We start from the raw sequence: 21,661 nt of genomic DNA on the forward strand, positions 1-21,661 counted from the left end.
CCAGAGAGCTTTCCAGTGTGTGACAGGGGCAGGCAGCTCCCTACATAGTGTGTCCGCCCGGCAGTGGGGAGAAGCCTCATGCAAAGACCTCAACGCCCCCTCCTGACTCCCCTCCTGGGGTCTGTCTGGGAGGCCTGGGGGAGGGGCTAATGGGGTTAAAACTCCAACTGGGGCATAGTCACACCTCCGGGTCAGATGAAGGGTAAGAGGAAGGGGAGTTGTTAAATCAGGTCAGATGCCCGGGCACATTTACAAGAAGTCAGCTGAGTGAGGGAGCATTCAGAGAGGTGTGCAGTGAGCCAGCTGGGAGGGCTGTTCAGTGTAAAGAGAAATGCGAGCGAGGGGAGGAAGGGCTCAGAGGACAGGCAGCTGGTTTGGTGTTCTTCACTGGGGGAAGGCAGTGACAGTTGAGTCCTTGGGGAAGGCAGGACAGGTGAGTCCCGAGGGCTCTAGGGAAAGCCTCCACTCCCTCGCCCCTTCCCCTCTGAGCCCGCCCTGGGCACCCTCAGCCGTATGGGTTAAGTATTACCCTTCCCCTGCAACCATACACTAGATATTTGTCCCTTTGGGTCCAGATTGCCCTCTCCGGCACTCACTTACAAAAATATAACTGTCCCGGAGGAAGGTGGACATTCATCTGCTAAGTGACTGAGCCGAAAGAAGGCGGGGGTGGCCTTGAGGGGCTCCTTCGTCCTTTGAAAAGACCCCAGGGTGCAGGGGTGGGGCAAGCGGAGGGTCCCAGGGCCCCGTCTCACCCTGCGCCCCCGCCAGGTTCCACAAGCTGGAGAAGTGGCGGCGGCCCTTTTACCGGGTGCTTCAGGTGTACGAGAACGCGTCCGTGCTGCTGCCTGCATTCTACAACACGCGCAACACCGACGTGTCCATCCGCGTCAAGTACGTGCTGGACGACTTCGAGTCGCCGCAGGCCGTGTACTACTTTCACCCGCAGTACCTGGTCAACGTGTCGCGCTACTGGCTCAGCCTCGGGGTGCGCGCCAAGCGCATCAGCACCGGCCTCATCCTGGTCACGGCGGCGCTGGAACTGTGCGAGGAGGTGCACCTGTTCGGCTTCTGGGCCTTCCCCATGAACCCCTCGGGCCTCTACATCACCCACCACTACTATGACAACGTCAAGCCCCGCCCGGGCTTCCACGCCATGCCCTCCGAGATCTTCAACTTCCTGCACCTGCACAGCCGCGGCATCCTGCGTGTGCACACAGGCACCTGCAACTGCTGCTGAGGGCGGCGCAGGCTGCCCGCCAGCCCGGCACACGGAACCTCGCTCCTCCTCGCCCGCCCGCCCGCCCGCAGGGCAGGGTGAAGGCCTGGCGCTGAGGCTGGCACGCCCTCGGACGCTCGGCTTCGGGCTTGGGTCCTGTGGGCTGGGAGGCTGGGCTGGGGGCCAGGCGGAGTCAGCTCCGTGCCGAACGCCCCCCACCTGCGCACGGGTAGCGCGCTGCTGGGCCACACCTCAAGGTCGCGGCCCTGGGGATTGCAAGGGAATCAAGCACATTTCCACTCAGTTTTAGCAACCAAGAGAGCACAAACTGTATGGCCTCTTTGCAGGTAAAGGAAGGCCCCAGCGGGAACGGAAAAGAGGGAGACAGGACATGTGAGCATGGTTAAGATTTAACTCAGGATTTTGGGTTCCTGAGCCTTATACCCAGGCCTCAGCCCTGAATTGTTGTAGAGAACCTCAGAGCTTAGAGGCCAACCCAGTGGCCGGACCTTCCTGTGGGGACAATGGCTCAGAGAGGTCCAGGGATTACCAACCAAGGTTCCACCAACCGAGTCCATTAAGCGGCACTGTGAGATCTGATGCAAGGCCTGTGTGTTCCGATCTTCGCCGAGACACCGTCAGCCAAGGAGAGCCACACCCTTCAAACGCATCCGCAGGCACACACATAAGTCTTGGTGCCTCCACGTTCAATCCTGCTTTTGATCTTTTGATGAGAAGGAAATAAACCAGACCAGCCATTTGCACTAAGGTTTCCAAGCCAATGTTATCGACTCAATAAGTGCTTAGCGACTTGCTTCCTCTTCTGCCTCCCTATCTTCAGCTCTGTTTTAACCAGGAGTTATTTATAAGATCCATCCCTCTGTGTGTTCCTGAATACTGCAGAATCCTGCTGTATAATGTTCCTGAATTGGAACCGTAAGGCTCCAGACTGGAAAATGCTGACATGTGACTGGTGAGCTTAGCGATGGAAGTGAGCCATGGTCTCTGACACCAGCATCACTGAGGTTCTACTGTAAAGGCGGGACTTCCCACAGCGCTCAGCCTGGTGGCCTTCACATGCATGGACCCACAGGGCCTCTGCTTTGGGAAGTCAGCTGGACCCAGGCTAAAAGGGGTTCACATGTCATTTCACATCCCTTTGCTTCCCCCGTGGTGTTTTGCCTTAGAATTTTGCGTGGTATGAATTGCCTTAGAATTTAGCTTTGTGGAATCGTAGAGTATTAGTCCTGAAAGATCTTCGGCTCCCTCCCTCCCCCTCCCCCTCCCTTCTTTGCTCTCACCCTTCTTCCCTTCCTCCTTTCTCCCCTCCTTCCCATAAATATTTCCAGAAGCCTATTCTGCTTTGCTTTGGGGCTGGGCTTGGGAAGACAAGGTGACACATAAAGGCAGTATCTCTGTCTTCTAGGAGTGGAGGGCAGACCATAGGCAAATTCTGGCCCCGCCCACTGGGTGTTCAGAGTGGGAGGGACTGTGAGAGCACAGCAGGGAACGGGACCTTTCATCTGATCACCTCATTTTACAGGCAGAGCAATAGGCCCAGCTGGTGAGAGACAGGTGGACACAGGCCTTGTCCCGGGCCCCCAGGCTCCCCATCCAGGGCAGAACCCCTTCCTCTTGCCTGGATTTCATGTTGGTGGGCCAATATAGAGCAAGTACTCCATGCACGACACTGCTTGCACGACACTGCTTGCACGACACTGCTCTAGATGCTGGCCTTGCTTCTGAGCGCTGGTCCTCACTGGGAAAACCTGGGGCTGCTCTGAACCCGTCTGATTGTCTGCAGAGCAAGGAAGTAGCCAATGAGGTAAATTAGGCCCAAGCACTTGGCGAACCAGGAAACACTACTAAGGACGGTGGATGGTTCCTTGTGCTCTGCCTATTTCTCCCAAGGAAGGAATGTCTGGAAAGATTCCAGTTAACTGAGGTTTCCAGCCACTTGTCTGTGGTTAATTGAGCCCCTTTCTTGAAACTACAGAATGTCAGAACTGGAAGGCTCTTAAAGACCATTTTGTCCCACGTAAGGAAACAGGCCCAGAACAGGGAGGTGACCTGGGTCAAGTCGTGCCAGGGGCTCTGTTGAGTGCCTGCTGAGGACAGAGCCCTCTGCCAGAAGCCCTCTGTTAATGTTCCAGATGGGGCAGTGTTTGGGGGCAAGAGCCTTGGTGAGTCAAATACCATGGTTCTCACAGCCAAGGGTGTCATGGGCTGGTGTCTGCCCCAGCCAGGTCCCCTGTAGGGGCTGGGGATGGAGCCTCATGACCCATCCTGTGAAGGAGCTGGACTCCTTGCTCTCGGTCCTATTTAAGTCTCTAGGTCTTAGGGCAAGTCCCCTCCCCTCCCTTAGGGTCTCTGTTTCTTCATCTCTACAACTAAAGGCTTAAAAAATATCCCTAGGGTCTCTGTAATCTTTAATTTTATTTAAGTTTTTGGAAGTACTAATGATGTATGGATCTAAGCCATAAATAATATTTATTATTATAACAGCTAAGATTTACTGCACGCTCATTCTGTGTCAGGCCCTACACTGGGCACTTTCTTTGCACTGTCTCCTGTGATCATAACAAAACCCCCTTGGGTAAGAAGGCTCCGTTGGACAGGTGGGGAAACTGAGGCTCAGAGCCATTCAGTGTCTGGCAGATGGCCAAGCACCCGGTGGAGGAAACCTGCGTCTGTAGAGCCCCAAAGCCTGTGCTCCAAACCTGTCTTAGCTGCTTCCTAGCCAGTGTCACCAGGGCTGGAACAAGAGGGATCCTGACTGAGAGGCCACTGTAGGGTGGTGCTGGGCCCCGCTCTAGGGACTTTGCTCTGGGAGGCTGTTACGGATCCAGGAGGGAGGCTGCTTGTAGGTGCTCCCCCACCCACCCAGCCCTGGCCCTGGCAGCAGTACAGATGCACCCACAGTGCAATGTATGCAGGGGAGTTGGGGCCGTCTCCACATATTGCAGAAGGGGTACATATTAAAAGATAGCACGCTGGGGGACTTGCCCAAGGCCACATGGCTGGCTAGTGACTCAACTGGGACTCAGCCTCCTGACTTCCAGGCTACACTTTTCTCCTGCAGTCAGTGTTTGTAGGCAATGCACCTTTTCAAAGGCTCGAAGAGACCTGGGCGTTGACTCAGGAAGCCCCACCCCACAACTTTCCTCGCAACTCCACCCCCATCCCACCATGCAGACTACCAGTGACACTCTTGTATAAGGGAAATCAATTCCCCAAAACAAAACAACCATCGTGTCTTCCTTTGTGCTAAGCCCACTGCTCCAGGCTTGAAAGGCAGCAAAAACAAGTACGCGACTTGGTGCTCAGCCAAGCAAAAAGGAAGGTGGCTCAAGGTCAGATGTGGCCTCTGAGACCGTTTCAGCAATGCTGCTGCGGCAACTCTGCCCACTAATCACCTGGTGCTGCAGAGAGCAGGGAGCCCATTGCCCTTGACTCTGCTGAGTAAGTGGAGAAGGGGGGAAGCAGTGGCAGCACTTCCTGACAACTGAAGGACAGCACAGAGCTGGCTTCAGCCAGGCATTCAGCAAATTGTTACTGAGCGCTCATTTTGTGCTGGGCATCGGGCGAGGGGCCGTCGAACTAGTGATGAGCAGAATTTAGCCCCAGCCCTCTTGGAGCTTATGGTCCGGTGGGCATGTCCAGATGCTGAACTGAGTCCCCCAGGCACACGTAGGAGCTGAGCTGAGTGCTAGCAAGTCTGGGCTCAGGGGCAGTTAGCACGAGAGGAACACCTGGCCATGCCGAGGTCAGTCCTGAATTCTGAAGGTTGGCAGAATGATTGTAATTGTCAAAGCAGTGGATCCATGTCAGGCCTCATCCTCAACATCCATGTGACGTGTGACAGGGTGACCACACTGGTCTTCTGAGTCCTCTCTTCCTTTTTATTTTTTTATAAGGAACCACTTTCCCCCGACTTTCCTCCTGCCTCTCTGAACCCTCCTGCTCAGGCTTATTTGTTGACTCATCTGCTGTGAAGCTTCCTCAGGGTTCTTTTCTCTTTCTAGGAGCATTTCTGCAGAAACCACATCTGTTCGCAGCCTCAAATCTCTCCTGTCCTTGCATCTTACACCCCTCTCCTGGAGGCCATTTCTCCCTTGGAGCATCAGGAACACGCTTGCCATGGCCGTCTGAATGTCTGTACCTGCTCAGCATCTCAGACCTCAACATGTCCTCAACTGGTATAGTTAAAAGGGCAATCTGGGTTCAAAGTCATGTGCCCTTACTTACTAGTGACCTTGGGGGAGCTACCAAAGCCCCTGGAGGCTCTGACTCATCACCTGAGGTTGAGGCCAGGACACCAGCCTCACCAGCTGTGGAATAGGGTTTCACAATGCCTAGCACAGTGCCGGCACAAACTAGACACCCAGAGAGCAGTTTCCCTCTTCCTCCTTTCTTCCCCTGCTGAATGGCTCTACCACATCAATGGCCCTTCAGCCCCAGACCTGGGTCACTCTTGGCTCTTCCTTCTCCTTCACTTTCTATGTCTATTTGTTCACCAAATTTTATCAATTCTGATTCATAAATATCCCTTGAATTCATTCCCTACCTGCATTCCTTCTGCCACTGCCCTAACTCAGACCCTTTTGACTGACCGTTCTGCTTCTAGAGAATTAACTTCTGGAAACACCTTTGGTGGAGCCCATTGCCATCTTATACCATATAGTCCAGATTCCTTACCCAGATGTGCAGAGTATGTCCCAAGCTGGCTCACTCACCTTTCCAGAGACCCTCCTGCCAGCACCATCCCTCTAATACTCCTCTAGGTGCTGTGCCTTTGCACAAGCTATTGGAAATGCCTGGAATGGCTCCACATTCCAACCTCCTCCCTCCTCCCCTTTACCCCACCACTTCTGCAGATAATGTCAGGTGATGGTCCCCACCTCTTCCCCTCTGTGAAGCTGGGCTGGGCACTCTCTGTGCTTCTGCAGCAACCATCACTGACTTCTGTTAGGATGTCCTCACAGCACTACATGTGTCCTTGGCCGAGGCTCTGTCCTTTCCCCAGGAGAATGCATTGTACCTGGCTCATCTTGGTGCCCTCAGCACCGGCACAGAGCCATGTGTTAACTATAGCAGTGGGGTGTCTGGTTAGCTGGTGGGTTCCAGTGGTTCAGGAGACCCCATTAATAAACCGAGTGACACCCTGGGGTAATTGTCAGCTTAAGAGAGTACTCTGCTCATTATTTTTTTGCCTGGTACCTTCTATGTGGGAAGCACTGAGCTATACAAAGACTTGCCCACCTGCCCTTGGGGAGTTTGGGACGCAGGAGGCTGAAATGTCCCTGTTGCAGTTGCTTGTCGGTTCCATCACCCAGTCTCCGCTACCTTCTTTTTGCCTCCTCCCATTATAATCTTGCTCGTCTGCTTCTTGCCTCTTCTTCAACCCTCTTTCTCTAGTTTAAACAAAAGAGGGGAAGATTTTCTTTTTTCCCTTCCCTCCTTCAGAACCATCGAGATTTGTCAGGATCTGGAGTTGCTGTGCTGAGGTACGGGCTGGGTAGCAGAGTATACGAGGGACTTTTCAATAATGGCTCAAGAACAAGTGCAAAGTGCTTTATTTATTGACTGGGAAACAGATGAGCTGAGCTTTGCAAAATGTCCGCTCCAGTTGCCCAGTGGAAGGCAGGAGCTTGGGGGTCTCCCTGTGGGGAGGGGACGGTGCTGCTCTAAGTTCAGCACACACCCTGGCCTCTCTCCCTGCAACCAGGGCACCCTTATAGGAGGAGGCTGGCTGTGCCTGACAGCCAGGTGAGGCCAGGCTCGGGGTGTGCCGATGCCCAGGATGTGCCCTGTTCTCTAGTTCTTTGGAGGGCTGGTCAAGCCAGGACAGTCTGAGGTTGATTACATCCTACAAGGCGTCCTGATAAAGCAGTGTGTTCTTCAAAGGGTAGACTGTAGATCACCTATATCAGAATCCCCTGAGTGTTTGTTAAAACCCCTGCCTCTGGACTCAGAACCTGGGGGAGGGGTGGTGATGCTGAGCAACCAGCACTGTGACATCTCCCGGTGGGTGGTCTTAGAGCCCATGTCCACTGGAGAACTGGGTTCTGCACCACTTGTGGGTCAGTGGCTACTGCCAGGTGAGTGGTGATGTCTGGCTTGATATTCAGACTGGAGTCTTAAGTGATAAAAGAGCAAAACCAAGAATCTGGCACATAACTTCAGCGAGTTCTGGAAATATGAATATAAACTATAGTCCACTATTAAATTAGTAACAAAAATTAACTGCTCAGGAATCTATAACATTTATGAAATCTGTTTTGGCCTCGACACTATCAAAGATTTTTTTTTTTCTATTTTTCAACTGTGGTAAAATATACATGAGATTTACCATCCTAGCCATTTTTAAGTGTACAGTTCAGTAGTGTTAAGTTGTGCAGCCAATCTCGAGTTCTTTTTTAGTTGCAAAACTCAAACTCTATACCCATTAAAGGGCAATTCCCCATTTCCCCTCCTCCCAGATCCTGGCAACCACCACCCTGCTTTCTGTTTCTTTGAATTTGACCACTCTAGGGACCTCGTATAAATGGAATTGTACAATATCTGACTTTGCGACTGGCTTATTTCATATAGAATCATTTAGATATAAGCTGTTCTCAAATGACATGAACTGTTTTTAGTGTCCCTATAATAGGATTCTGATTTTGATTTTTGCCTGGAGCAGTTGTCCTGGGCCCTTTGCTGGGCCCCTGCATCCTTTGCTGGGGGTCAGAACAGACCTGGTCTTGCTTTGCTAGCTTGGCTCAGCTGTGCTGGCTAGCCAGTGTCCTAAGAGGCAACAGCACAGCTTCTATAAGTGTTTAGATATTTCCCCTGCATGGTCTCTTCAGTGAACCTTCTTTTTTTCACTAGAGAGAGAGAGAGACAAACATACATACATACATACATATATTACCGTGACTTAGGTCTTGGCACAAAAGCCAGAAATCAGTGACTGTCTCTTTCCAGTAGGGGGATGGTTCCTTTGGCAACCAAGTAACTCATTTTTTTCAACTAAATGACTTGCTCAGCTTTGAGGTAAAAGTTTTAATTCCTCTAGAATTATGGTTCTCAACCTTATATGCACATTGGATTCACGTGGGGATCTGTATAAAACCACCCCCATGGGCTTCCCTGGTGGCGCAGTGGTTGAGAGTCCGCCTGCCGATGCAGGGGACACGGGTTTGTGCCCCGGTCCGGGAAGATCCCACATGCCGCGGAGCAGCTGGGCCCGTGAGCCATGGCCACTGAGCCTGCGCGTCCAGAGCCTGTGCTCCGCAACGGGAGAGGCCGCAGCGGTGAGAGGCCCGCGTACCGCAAAAAAAAAACAAACAAAAAAAAACCCCATGCCAGATCCTCATCTTCCCAGAGAATCTGATTCACTGGGCCTGGGGATGGGACCCCATATTCTTATTTTTTAAAATCTCCTTGAGTGACTCTGTTGCGCAGTGGTTGAGGCTCATTGTCCTGAGGCAGAAGGTCTCTGCCTTGGTGGCACATAGGGGTCATCTGAAGAGCTTTAAGACCCACTCGTGCCTGAACTTTGCGCCCAGAAGTTCTGACCCAGTTGATCTGAGGTGTGATCTGAGTATGAGGGCTTTTCTGACTCTCCAAAGAATTCCACTATGCAGCCGAGGTTGAGAACTGTTGTTCTAGGTCAGCAGCTCCTGTGTCAGAATCACTTGGAGAGCTCATTGGTTCCTGGGCCCCTCCCTGGAGTCTGATTTGGCGAGCCTGGCGTGGAGCTTCCTCGCTGGTTTCTAAGCGGTGCTGAGGCTGGTCCTGGGACTACGTGTTGAGGAGCCCTGCTCTACATGATATTGTAATAAGCTCAGCCCTGCTCTGCTGCATTTGTTTCCTGGTTAGGGGTTGGGAGCATCGATTCACGCTTGAGATTTCTGGAAGGTACCAAACAGCTCTTTTTCTGAACATTTTCAACATTTAAATAAACATTAGAATTCTTTTTAAAGCAAAGTTACATAGATTTCTTCTCCCAGGGTTAGTAGGCTCAGAGTGTACCTGAATTAAGAATTCATCTGTGCCCAGGATCAGGATGCATTTTGGGATCAGTGCTAAGGGGTTGGGTCCCTGGAGCTTGGAACTAGCCTGTGACCAGCTGAGGGTCACCCTGTAACTGATGTTGGGGTAAGATCAGAGCACAACAATGCTCTCTTTAACACAAAGCTGGACCAGGCACTCTGCCTACCATGCCCATGGAAAACAAAAAGGAAGGTGGTGATGAGGAAACATCTCACAGAAATGGGCTAATGTGACCCAGGGCTCACACCTGCATTATGTTCCTCCTTCCTTTCCCACCTTCTGCTAGAAAAGGCTCCAGTTGCAACCAGCAAGCTAGTGCCTGGAACCTGCCTCAATCTCTTCTGTCTCCAACTGGAGGCAAGTCCCCTGCCCCTTCCCTCTGAAGATGCCCCCAGCAGTGTGGTCCCAGCGAGCACTTTATCCCCATGGCAGCTCACAATTCCTCATTCAGCCGCAAAAATTTATTAAGGGAGGAAATAGTTACTGTGTTATTGAAACAAGGTCAAAGCACACCTCACTTCCCAGGGCCACTTACCCAGCAAGTTCACTCAGCCCCAGGCAGCTGCGGACTCAGGTAAAGGAAAATTAATTTTAAGCCCCCAAAGTAGCTGCTATAAAGCTCTGTATCAAAGACCAAATATTTTGCTAACAGCAAATCCCTCATGGCATTCACTTTAATTTTAAATTCAAATCTAGTGAACTTGATTCTGGTTTCTAATAATAAAGCAAATTAAGAGAATGATAACAGGTGCTAGATTTAGCAAGAAGTGGCAGCTAATAGACTAATAATAATGGCATTAAAAAGACCAAATCTATACATCTCAGAAAATACCAAGTGATCTGAGGCTATTTAGTGGAGAGGCAAGTAGTTTACTGGAGGGCCCAATATGTAGTAATAACCCCAAGGGCAACAAATGACCCCTCAGAGCAGCCCATCCTGCGGTATCCACAGCCACGTAGAGGTACGAAAACGCTCAAACAACGTTCGGTAGACTGTGTTTAAGAAGGCAGAGAAGCGTTTTATCCACTTGGAATTATTTCCATCCCCAAACACTTAAAACACATTCATAGATGTCCTGGTGCTTAAAGGATTAACCCTTAGTTACCTTGAAGTTCAGGTAGGTGAACTGGTTCGTTATCTGATAATATAGGATTCATGAGATGGGCAAACTCACTCTTTTAGAGAGTGTCCCTCTGACATTTGCTGCCCCACCCCCAGGAGGAGGGAGAAGGGCACCCCTTCTACTTTCCCGGCTTAAAGGGGACGTGCAGCGGGGCTGGTTGTGGCGGCCGGGGTGTCTTCTTCCTGCACCTCTGCTTCCACCTGTGCTGTCTCTATTGCACGTGGGAGGGGGATGTGGATCTCAGCCGGGGCCAGGGCAGGCTCTGCAGGGACTCGGCCTGGATTTATTTGTGAATTTAAGAACATGACTATTTTTTTCATATTCTTATGAAAGTGAACACTTCTATTTTCTACACATCTTCATCATCTAATTTCTCACCAGCCCTCGCTGTGTTCCTAGGAGGAGGGTAAGGCAGGTGGTGGCATCCCGACTGGACTGAGGCCCAGGAAGGTGACAGAGGCATGCCCCGGGTCACATGGAATGGTGGTGAGCTCTGGTTGGGTGCCCAAGCTCCCCAAGGAGCAGGGGGAGGCAGCCGTGTCTTGCTCTCACCCCTGAAGCCCTTGTGTTTTCTTCCCTCTGGGTTGTCAGGCTGACTGCAGTGTGGTTCAGGCCTGGACTTTACCCCTGGCCTCATGCCTTGCCCAGCGTCAGTGAGGAGGGGCCTTTTTGGGCTCCGTTCCCCTCCAGGCCCCAAGCATGGGGGCTGTACCTGGTGTGGTGAAGGTGGCAGCTGCCGTTGGCGGAGGGTCACCCAAGGCCGCGGCAAAGCAGGAGTGTGGAGGGCACTGGCAGCAGACACAGCGACGCAGCACGCTGGTGCTGTGGCCGTTTGTGGGGGGCGGGGAGTGCTGCTGGGATCCCAAGTGACAGCTACCGCCAGCCCTCCTGCACCTTCTCGGGCAGGACCCTGACCCCACTGTGGCAGGCTTCTGAGCCAGCCCCTCTTCTCAAGGTTTGGGGGACAGCTGGTCCTCCCTGAGGCTTCCACGCTCTGCACACGTGTTTTAGGGGTGCAGCAGGGTCTTGGTGGCCTGCAAATTCCCTTTCTGGACCCAACTGACCTCCCTTCAGAAAAGCCATAACTCTTCTACAAAGCCGTATTGTTTGAACTGTGAAATATATGTAAATGCATATGTGTTTTTTAAACTAACACTTTAACTCAATGAGCGTTCAACTGTTCAGTGCTACAGTTTGGATTCAAAAGCCCCTGCCACCTTGCTCCCCAAGTGAAGCCAGGACAGATGATGGCGGACCACAGGGGAGCTGCGGAAACCTCGGCCCTGCAGCCGCCTGCTCCCTGCCCTGCGCCTGCACGTGCTTCCAGCCAGGCTTGATGGCAGTTTCCAGGAGTGCATGTGAAGGCAGCCAGCGGAGTACCTCCGAGGGGCTGGTGGCACGGACTCATCCCTAAGTGGCCACCGTGTGTGAAGACAAAGTGGCCACGCGGACGTGACATGCATGTGCTCTGCAGCCCCATCCCTCCCTTGCTTTCCTCTCTCAAGGGCCGTATCACATGGCACTGTGTTCTGTAGAGCCTTTCCCATTGGAGAAGAAAAGGGAGACTGAGATGTTGTTTACTGGGATGTAGAGAAACTCAATCTGGGTGTGGAGCTGGAGCATTGCTTAAAAAAAAAAATCCCTCCTTCCTCTGGTTGATTTGCTCCCTCTGTTTGCCCTGGAGAGAAACACTCTGTGCCATTCCGAAGCGTTGGGGAGATGGGGCTGCAGCCGTTGTCTTATTGTCATGCAAATTTTGTTGAGGAGCAGGGGTTTATACAAACTCCTGCAGCATAATTCTAGCTTGTATGTATGTGGCTGTCCTTGAGTGATCCTGAAGTGGTGACTGTAACTTATGCCTAAGAACATAATCAGGGTAATTTGTATCTGTCACTGTGTTTGAAAAGCCCTCAATTTCCATCCAGTAAAACCAGTCAAATGGCTTATTTAGCAAAGACTCTCTGGCTGTGGCTGTGTGTGTGTGTGTGTGTGTGTGTGTGTGTGTGTCTGTGTGTCTGTGTGTCTGTGTGTGTGTCTGTGTTTGGGGATGAGGCTGGACGAGGCTGATGCAGCACAGCCCAATGTGGGGAGGCTCCCAGCTCTTGTGAAGAAGGCATGGCCACTTGGGGCCCATCTTTGGGCAGCGTTGGCCTGGCTGTGTCTGGCAAGAGTGGCAATGTAAGCACAGGAAGGGCTCAGAAACCAAGATCTAGACTAATTTGGGCGGAGTGCTGAATTGACAGTATACAGGGAGCAGGAGGGCATGGAGGACCGCAGGCTTCCACTTAGGAAGGAGGGTCCCTGAGGGCTGGAGGGCTAGGGCAGGTGGGATCTGAGATGTGCTCATACCTGGAAACAGATCCACTAGCTACATAGACTTGTCTCTCTCTAAGCAAACTAGCTCTGTCAAGGTCTGGAGTCACAGCAAAGGAATCTTAACACTAATTACCCTCTTATTTAAAAAAAAAAAAAAAAAAGTTTTTTCAATGCCAATATCCATGAGGGTTAAAATAGGATTATATTAAATAAATAAAAAAAATATTCATGCACAAACTGCCTGGCTGGGTCTGGCCTGCCCTATGAGATGTAGATAAAATTGCTTGGATTCCACGGATCTGCATTTTGGGAAGTCCAAAGACTTTCCTATGATTTCTGCAGGCTCCCAGGGGCTAACATATTCATGATCCCTCGGCCTTCAGACTTTTGAGATTTTGAGCATGTTTCTGTTTTATAACCCTTAACCACCTAGATTAGATGCAGACCTTTCCTTGACATCAGTGATCATATAATGCATTCCAGAGTGATGTGGGAAGAGATGGGAAAGGGATGGAAAACATTCCAAACAAGCAATCTCAAATGTAACGTTGGGTGTCCTCTGGCTAACCCACTGGCCAACCTCCCAATGGGGATATTTCCTGTGGCCCCAGCCTCAGTCCATCTATCTGGCTCCTCCTCTCCTCCCCCTTCTTTGGCCTCCTGTTCTTACTCCCCAACTCACTCTCAATGGAGAACACATTTCTGCTATTTCTCTTTGGAGCTGTTTAAACATCCTCTGTGTGCTTGGTTTCCTGCAGAGCCTAGATCTCAGCTTGGCTTTTACCTTCCCCCTAACAAGAATTTCCATGCCAGCTGGAAGATATTTAAACTTTCCTTATTACCATTGTAAAATGCCAAACATTCAAGCAAGCAACTATGGAGCCTAAGGATACCGTTTGAAGGTTATCCCTGAGACCTGGGCACTGTCTATTATAGGAAGAAAAAGAGCTGAGGGTCAGGGAAATAGGACTTCAATATGTATTTTTGAATGAATGAATGAATGACCCAATGAACTGGGGAAAGAAGTTGAATGTAGTTCATTTATTTAATAAATAGATGCATACTATTTGTCACTTCATTCATTCATTCAACAAGCATTTCTTGAGCCCCTACTTTGGGCCAGACAACTTAAGAATTTGGGAATACAAAGGTGAGCAAACACACATGCCATCTCTGCATTTACAGGACATAGAGTCTGGCCAGAGCAATAAAGGTAATCAAAAAATTCCACAGTTCAAAGTTTAATTATAGACAGTGCTTCAAACGAGCATGTGGTGCTGCAAGATGCTGGGCAAATGTCCCTGACCTGAGGTTGAGCACTCTGCTGGAGAAGGGACAATTGAGCTGAGAGCTGGAGAGTGAGGAAGAGTTAACCAGGTGAAAGGTAAGGGTGGAGTTGTGTGGGAAGTAAGTCCAGGTAGAAGGCCCTGGATGGGGAGAGAGCTTGGGACCTTGGAGGAAAGATTTTGCAAGGGTAGGGAGGGGGTACATGGCAGGAGATAAGTCTGGAGGGCTGGATGGAGGCAAGACTCTGTGGGGAAGAGGTGGGTCATATTAATGATTCTGATTTTGAATCGAAGAGAATCAAGTAGCCCTTGAAGGATTTTGAGGAAGAGGACATAGTCAGATTTACACTGAAAAAATTCCTGAGAGGTGTGGCCAAGGTAGCAAGTAGGAAGACCCTGAGCTCACCTCCTCCCATGGGCACACCAAAATTACAACTATTTACAGAGCAACTATCTATGAGTATGACCTAAAGACTGGCAGAAAAGATTTTCCACAACTAAAGATATAAAAAAGGAACAATGACATGGGTAGGAGGGGCAGAGATGAGGTATAGTCAATACCTACATCCCTGGGTAGGTGACCCACAAGTAGGGGGAAGATAATCACAATTGCTGAGGTTCTCCTCAAGGAGTGAGGGGTCCAAGTCCCACAATGGACTCCCAGCCCAATCCTGCACTGGGAAAACAAACCCCCAGAATGGCTGGCTTTGAGGGCCACCGGGGCTTGCACAGGGGAAAGCCAGAGGACTGCAGGAAACAGAGACTCCACTCTTAAAGGGTGCACACAAAATCTCACACAATCTGAGTCCCAGCACAGAGGCAGTAATTTGAAAGGAACCTGGGGCAGACCTATCTGTTGATCTTAGAGAGCCTCTTGGAGAGGCAGGAGGCAACTGGACTCCCCCTGGGGATGGGAATGATAGCAGCAGTCATTTTTGTGAGTTTGTCCTACTGCGAAAACACTGGCATTCGCAAGCGCCATTTTGGAGTGCTCTACCTAGCCTATAAGTGCTGGGAGCTTACCCACCCACCAGCAGGACCAGGCCCCATCCACTAGGGGGATGGCAACAACCCCAAGATGCTCCTGGGTCATACAGCCAGCTGCCCCAGGACATGGCCCTCCCCATCAGGGGGCTGGTAGCCACCATGCAAGGCAAGACCTGGCAGCCAACTGGGCCAGAGTCCAGCCCAGCCTACCAGCATGCTCACAGTAGTTGATCCCACCACAAAACAGTGCCCACACAACCCACATAGCGGGTGTCCCTAGAGCATATAGTTCTGGTGACCAGAGGGGAGAATGCTGCTGGGCCTCATAGGACATCTCCTACATAAAGCTACTTCTCCAAGATTGGGAAACATAACTGGTCTACTTAATAAATAGAAATAATCACAGAGAATTAGGCACAATGAGGAGACAAAGGAATATGTTCCCAATAAATTAACAAGATAAAACCACAGAAGAACTTAGAAAAGTGGAGATAAGCAATATATCTGATAAAGCATTTCAAGCAAAAACAAAAAATGCTCAATGAACTTGGGAGAAGAATGGATAAACACAGTGAAAATTTTAACAGACTTAGAAAATATAAAGAAGAACCAAACAGAGCTGAAGAATACAATAACTGAAATAAAAATACACTAGAAGGAATCAACAGTACATTAGATGATACAGAGAAATGGATCTGTGAACTGGAAGACCTAGTAGAGGAAATCACCCAAGCTGAACAGAAAAAAGAAAAGGAATTTTAAAAAAATGAGGGTAGTTTAAAAGACCTCTGAGACAACATCAAGCATGATAATAGTTACATCGTAGGGGGTCCAAGAAGGAGAAGAGAGCAAGTGATAGATAACTTACTTGAAGAAATAATAACTGAACACTTCCATAAGCGGTGAAAGAAAACAGACATTCAGTTCCAGGAAGCACAGAGAGTCCCAAACAAGATGAATCTAAAGAGATCCACATCAAAATACATTATAATTAAAATGGCAAAAATTAAAGATAAAGAGAGACTCTTAAAAGCAGCAAGAGAAAAGCAACTAGCTATGTACAAGGGAACCCCCATAAGACTATCAGCTGACTTTTCAACAGAAACTTTGCAGACCCAAAGAAGTGGCATGATATATTCAAAGCTATGAAAGGAAAAAAACCTACAACCAAGAATACTCTATCTAGAAATGGAAATAAAATAAACAAATGGAACCTAATGAAACTTAAAAGCTTTTGCACAGCAAAGGAAACCATAAACAAGATGAAAAGACATCCCTCAGAATGGGAGAAAATATTTGCAAACGAAGCAACTGACAAAAGATTAATCTCCAAAATATACAGGCAGCTCATGCAGCTCAATATCAAAAAAACAAACAACCCAATGCAAAAATGGGCAGAAGACCTAAACAGACTTTTCTCCAAAAAAGATATAGATTGCCAACAAACACATGAAAGGATGCTCAACATCACTAATCATTAGAGAAACGTAAATCAAAACTACAATGAGGTATCACCTCACACCGGTCAGAATGGCCATCATCAAAAAATCTACAAACAATAAATGCTGGAGAGGGTGTGGAGAAAAGGGAACCCTCTTGCGCTGCTGGTGGGAATGTAAATTGATACAGCCACTATGGAGAACAGTATGGAGATTCCTTAAAAAACTAAAAATAGAACTGCCATATGACCCAGCAATCCCGCTACTGGGCATATACCCTGAGAAAACCATAATTCAAAAAGAGTCATGTACCACAATGTTCACTGCAGCTCTATTTACAATAGCCAGGACATGGAAGCAACCTAAGTGTCCATTGACAGACGAATGGATGAAGAAGATGTGGCACACATATACAATGGGATATTACTCAGCCATAAAAAGAGACAAAACTGAGTTATTTGTAGTGAGGTGGATGGACCTTGAGACTGTCATACAGAGTGAAGTAAGTCAGAAAGAGAAAAACAAATACTGTATGCTAACACATATATATGGAATCTAAGAAAAAAAAAATGGTTCTGAAGAACCTAGGGGCAGGGCAGGGATAAAGATGCAGATGTAGAGAATGGACTTGAGGACACAGGGAAGGGGAAGGGGAAGCTGGGATGAAGTGAGAGAGTGACATGGACATATGTACACTACCAAATGTAAAATGGATAGCTAGTGAGAAGGAGCCACATAGCACAGGGAGATCAGCTCGGTGCTTTGTGTCCACCTAGAGGGGTGGGATAGGGAGGGTGGGAAGGAGACACAAGAGGGAGGAGATATGGGGATATATGTTTATGTATAGCTGATTCACTTTGTTATAAAGCAGAAACTAACACGCCATTGTAGAGCAATTATACTCTAATAAAGATGTTAAAAAAAAAACTAATAAAAAAATTTAAAAAGAATACCTAGCAAGGCTTTTATTTAGTTTTGAAGGAGAGATGAAGAGTTCTATAGATGAGCAAAAGCTAAGAGTTCAGTACCACTAAACCAGTCTTACAAGAAATGTTAAAGAGACTTCTTTAAGCAGAAAAAAAAGGCCACAACAAGAAATATGAAAATTATGAAAGGAAAAATCTCATTGGTAAAAGCAAACATACAGTAAATGTAGTAAATCAATCACTTATAAAGCTAGTAGGAAGATTAAAAGACAAAAGTAGTAGAATAATCTATATCCACAATAAGTAGTTAAGGGATACATAAAACAAAAAGAATTAAATCATGACATCAAAATAATTAAACATGGAGGGCCAGAGTAAAAGTAGTGTTGTTAGAATGTGTTCAAACTTAAGAAGTCATTAACTGAAAATAATTACATGTATATATATAATATATATTTATATCTATCTCTATTATCTAGCTAGCTAGCTAGTTAACTATGTTGTTATATATGAGCCACAAACTATGGGAACCACAAACCAAAAACCTAAAATAGATACACAAAAAAGAGAAAGGAATCCAAACATAACAATAAAGATAGTCATCAAATTACAAAGGAAGAGAACAAAATAAGAAGGAAAAAAAAGAACTATAAAAACAGCCCCCAAACAATTAACAAAATAGCAATAAGTACATATCTATTAATAATTACTTTAAATGTAAATGGACTAAATTCTCCAATCAAAAGACATAGAGTAGCTGAACAGATACAAATCAATCTTACATATATATATGTATGTATATATATATATATATATATATATATATATATATGCTGCTTACAAGAGACTCACTTCAGATCTAAAGACACACATAGATTGCAAGTGAGGGAATGAAAAAGGTATTCTATGCAAATGGAAATGACAAGAAAGCTGGGTAACAATACTTATATCAGACAAAATAGACTTTAAAACACAGACTGTAGCAAGAGACAAAGAAGGATATTACATAGTGATCAAGGTATCAATCAATTGTAAATATATATGTATCCAATATAGGAGCACCTAAATACATGAAGCAAATATTAATAGACATAAAGGGAGAAACTGACAGTACTACAATAATATAGGGGACTTTAATACCCCACTTACATCAATGGACAGATCACCCAGACAGAAAACTGATAAGGAAACACTGACCTTAAATAACACCTTAGACCAGATGGATGTGATAGATATATATAGACCATTCCATCCAAAAGCAATGTTCTTTTCAAGTGCACATGGAACATTCTCCAAGATAGGTTACATGCTAGGCCACAAAACAAATCTCAGTAAATGAAAGAATATTGAAATCATATCAGGCATCTTGTCCAACCACAACACTATGAGACTAGGAATCAATTACAAGGGGGAAAAAAAGGCAAAACCCACAAAAACATGGAGGATAAAAATATGCTACTAAATAACCATTGGATCACTGAAGAAAGCAAATAAGAAATCAGAAAATACCTGGAGACAGGTGAAAATGAAAATACAATGATCCAAAATTTTGGGATGCAGCAAAAGGGAAGTTCTAAGAGGGAAGTTTATAGGAGTACAAGCCTACCTCAGCAAACAAGAAAAATCTCAAAGAACCTAACCTTACACCTAACGGAATTAGAAAAAGAACAAATAAAACCCAAACTTAGTAGAAGGAAAGAAATCATAAAGATCAGAGCAGAAATTAATGAAATGGAGACCAAAAAAGAAAAGAAAAGATCAATGAAACTAAGGGCTGGTTCTTTGAAAAGATAAGCCAAATGAATGACCATTTAGCCAGACTCATCAAGAAAGAAAGAGAGAGGGCCTAAATCAATAAAATTAGAAATGAAAAAGAAGTTACAACCGACACCACAGAAATACAAGGATCATAAGAGGTAACGACAAACAATTATATGCCAATAAAATGAACAACCTAGAAGAAATGGACAAATTCCTAGAAATGTACAATCTCCCAAGACTGAAACAGGAAGAAATAGAAATTATGAACAGACCAATTACAACTAATGAAATTGAATCAGTAAAAAACAAAACAAAACAAAACTTCCAACAAACAAAAGTCCAGGACCAGATGGCCTCACAGGTGCATTCTACCAAACATTTAGAAGACAGTTAACACCTATCCTTCTCAAACTATTCCAAAAAGTTGCAGAGGAAGAAACACTTCTGAACTCATTCTGTGAGGCCAGCATCACCTTGATCTCCAAACCAGACAAAGATATCACAGAAAATTACAGACCAATATCAGTGATGAACATAGGTGTAAAAATCCTCAACAAAATATTAGCAAAACAAATTTAACAGTACATGAAAAGGATCATGCACCACGATCAAGTGGTATGCAAGGATAGTTCAGTATCTGTAATTCAATCAATGTGATACACCATATTAACAAATTAAAGACTAAAAATCACATGATCATCTCAATAGTTGCAGAAAAAGTTTTGACAAAATTCAACATCCATTTATGATAAAAACCCTCAACAAAACAGATGTAGAGGGAACATACTTCAACATAATAAAGGCCATAGATGGCAAACCTATGGCCAACATCATGCTCAATGGTCAAAAGCTGAAAGCATTTCTTCTAAGATCAGGAACCACTCTTGTCAGTTTTATTCAACTGACAATTTAGTATTGGAAGTCCTAGCCACAGCAGTCAGACAAGAAAAAGAAATAAAAGGAATCCAAATTAGAAAAGAAGTAAAATTGTCACTGTTTACAGATGACATGATACTATATATCGAAAGTCATAAAGACATCCCCAAAAAACAATTAGAACTAGTAAATGAGTTCAATAACATTGCAGGATACAAAGTCTTTTACATTTCTATACACTAAAAATAAACTATCAAAAAGAGAAGTTAAGAAGACAATTCCATCTACAATTGCATCAAAAAGAATAAAATACCTAGGAATAAATCTAACCAAAAAGGTAAAAGACATGTACTCAGAAAACTATAAGACGTTGATGAAAGAAATTGAAGATGAGATAAACAAATGGAAAGATACACTGTGCTCATGAATTGGAAGAATTAATATTTTTAAAATAACCATACTATTCAAGGCAATCTACAGATTCAAGGCAATATACAGATCAAAGCAATCCCTGTCCAAATAACTGTAGCATTTTTCACTGAACTAGAACAAATAACTCTAAAATTTTTATGGAACCACAAAAGACCGTGAATAGCCAAAACAATTTTGAGAATGAAGGACAAAGCTGTGGGTATTATTCTTATATATACAAATTATAGTAATCAAAAAGTATAGTAGTGACACAAAACCAGACACATAGATAAATGGAGCAGAATAGAAATCCTAGAAATGAACCCACAATTATATGGTCAATGAATTTGACAGAGGAGGCAAGAATATGCAGTGGGGAAAAGACAGCCTCTTCAATGAATGGTGTTAGGAAATAGGAGAGCTACACGCAAAAGAATCCACCTGGACTTCTTTCTCACACCACGAATAAAAATAAACTCAAAATGCATTAATGACTTGTATGTAGGTACCTGAAACCATAAAACTTCTAGAAGAAAACAGTCAGTATGCTCTTTGATATCAATCTTAGCAACATTTTTTGGATCTATCTCCTCAGGCAAGGAAAACCAAAGCACAACTTTAAACAATTGTGCTTGATGGGACTACATCAAACTAAAAAGCTTTTGCACAATGAAGGAAACTATCAACAAAATGAAAAGGCAGCCTACTGAATAAAAGAAGATATCTGATAAGCGGTTAATACTCAAGGCATACAAAGAGCTCTTATAATTTAACAACAAAAAATAAACAACCCGATTAAAAAATGGCCTCAGGACCTGAATAGATATTTTCCCAGAGAAGAAATACAGAGGGCCAAAAGACACATTAAAAGATGCTCAACATCACTAATCATCAGGTAAATGCAAATCAAAAACCACAATGAGATACCACTCATATCTGTCAGGGTAGCTATCATAAAGAAAAAAAACAAATAACAAGTGTTGGCGAGGATGTGGAGAAAAGAGAATCCTCGTGTGCTGTTGGTAAGAACGGAATTTGGTAGAGCCACTATGGAAAACAGTATGGGGTTTTCTCAAAAAAATGAAAACTAGAACTGCCATATGATCCAGCAGTTCTGAGTATTTACCAGAAGAAAACAAAAACACTAATTCAAAAATATATATGCACCCAATATTTATTGCAGCATTATATGGAAGCAATCTGAATGTCCATTGATAGATGAGTGGATAAAGAAGATTATAGATATAGATAAATAATGGAATACTACTCAGTCATA

At 46.1% G+C, this 21,661-nt stretch overlaps 1 protein-coding gene across 2 annotated transcripts in view; it reads left to right on the forward strand.

Annotated features, from left to right (window-relative positions):
• ST8SIA5 (ST8 alpha-N-acetyl-neuraminide alpha-2,8-sialyltransferase 5) overlaps positions 1-1,391 on the forward strand; it is a 64,376-nt gene extending 62,985 nt beyond the window's left edge. Inside the window, exon 6 of one of the 2 annotated variants that reach the window (XM_007465615.1) lies at positions 772-1,391. In XM_007465615.1, the coding sequence (XP_007465677.1) occupies positions 772-1,240 (469 nt within the window). In that variant the 3' untranslated portion in view covers positions 1,241-1,391. The remainder of the gene's footprint in view (positions 1-771) is intronic. The other variant, XM_007465614.1, reaches the window with a different exon arrangement.
• The last annotated feature ends 20,270 nt before the right edge of the window (positions 1,392-21,661 follow it).

This window comes from Lipotes vexillifer, unplaced genomic scaffold (genome assembly GCF_000442215.2).
Source record: "Lipotes vexillifer unplaced genomic scaffold, Lipotes_vexillifer_v1.1 scaffold36, whole genome shotgun sequence".
Classification (NCBI taxonomy): Eukaryota; Metazoa; Chordata; class Mammalia; order Artiodactyla; family Lipotidae; genus Lipotes; species Lipotes vexillifer.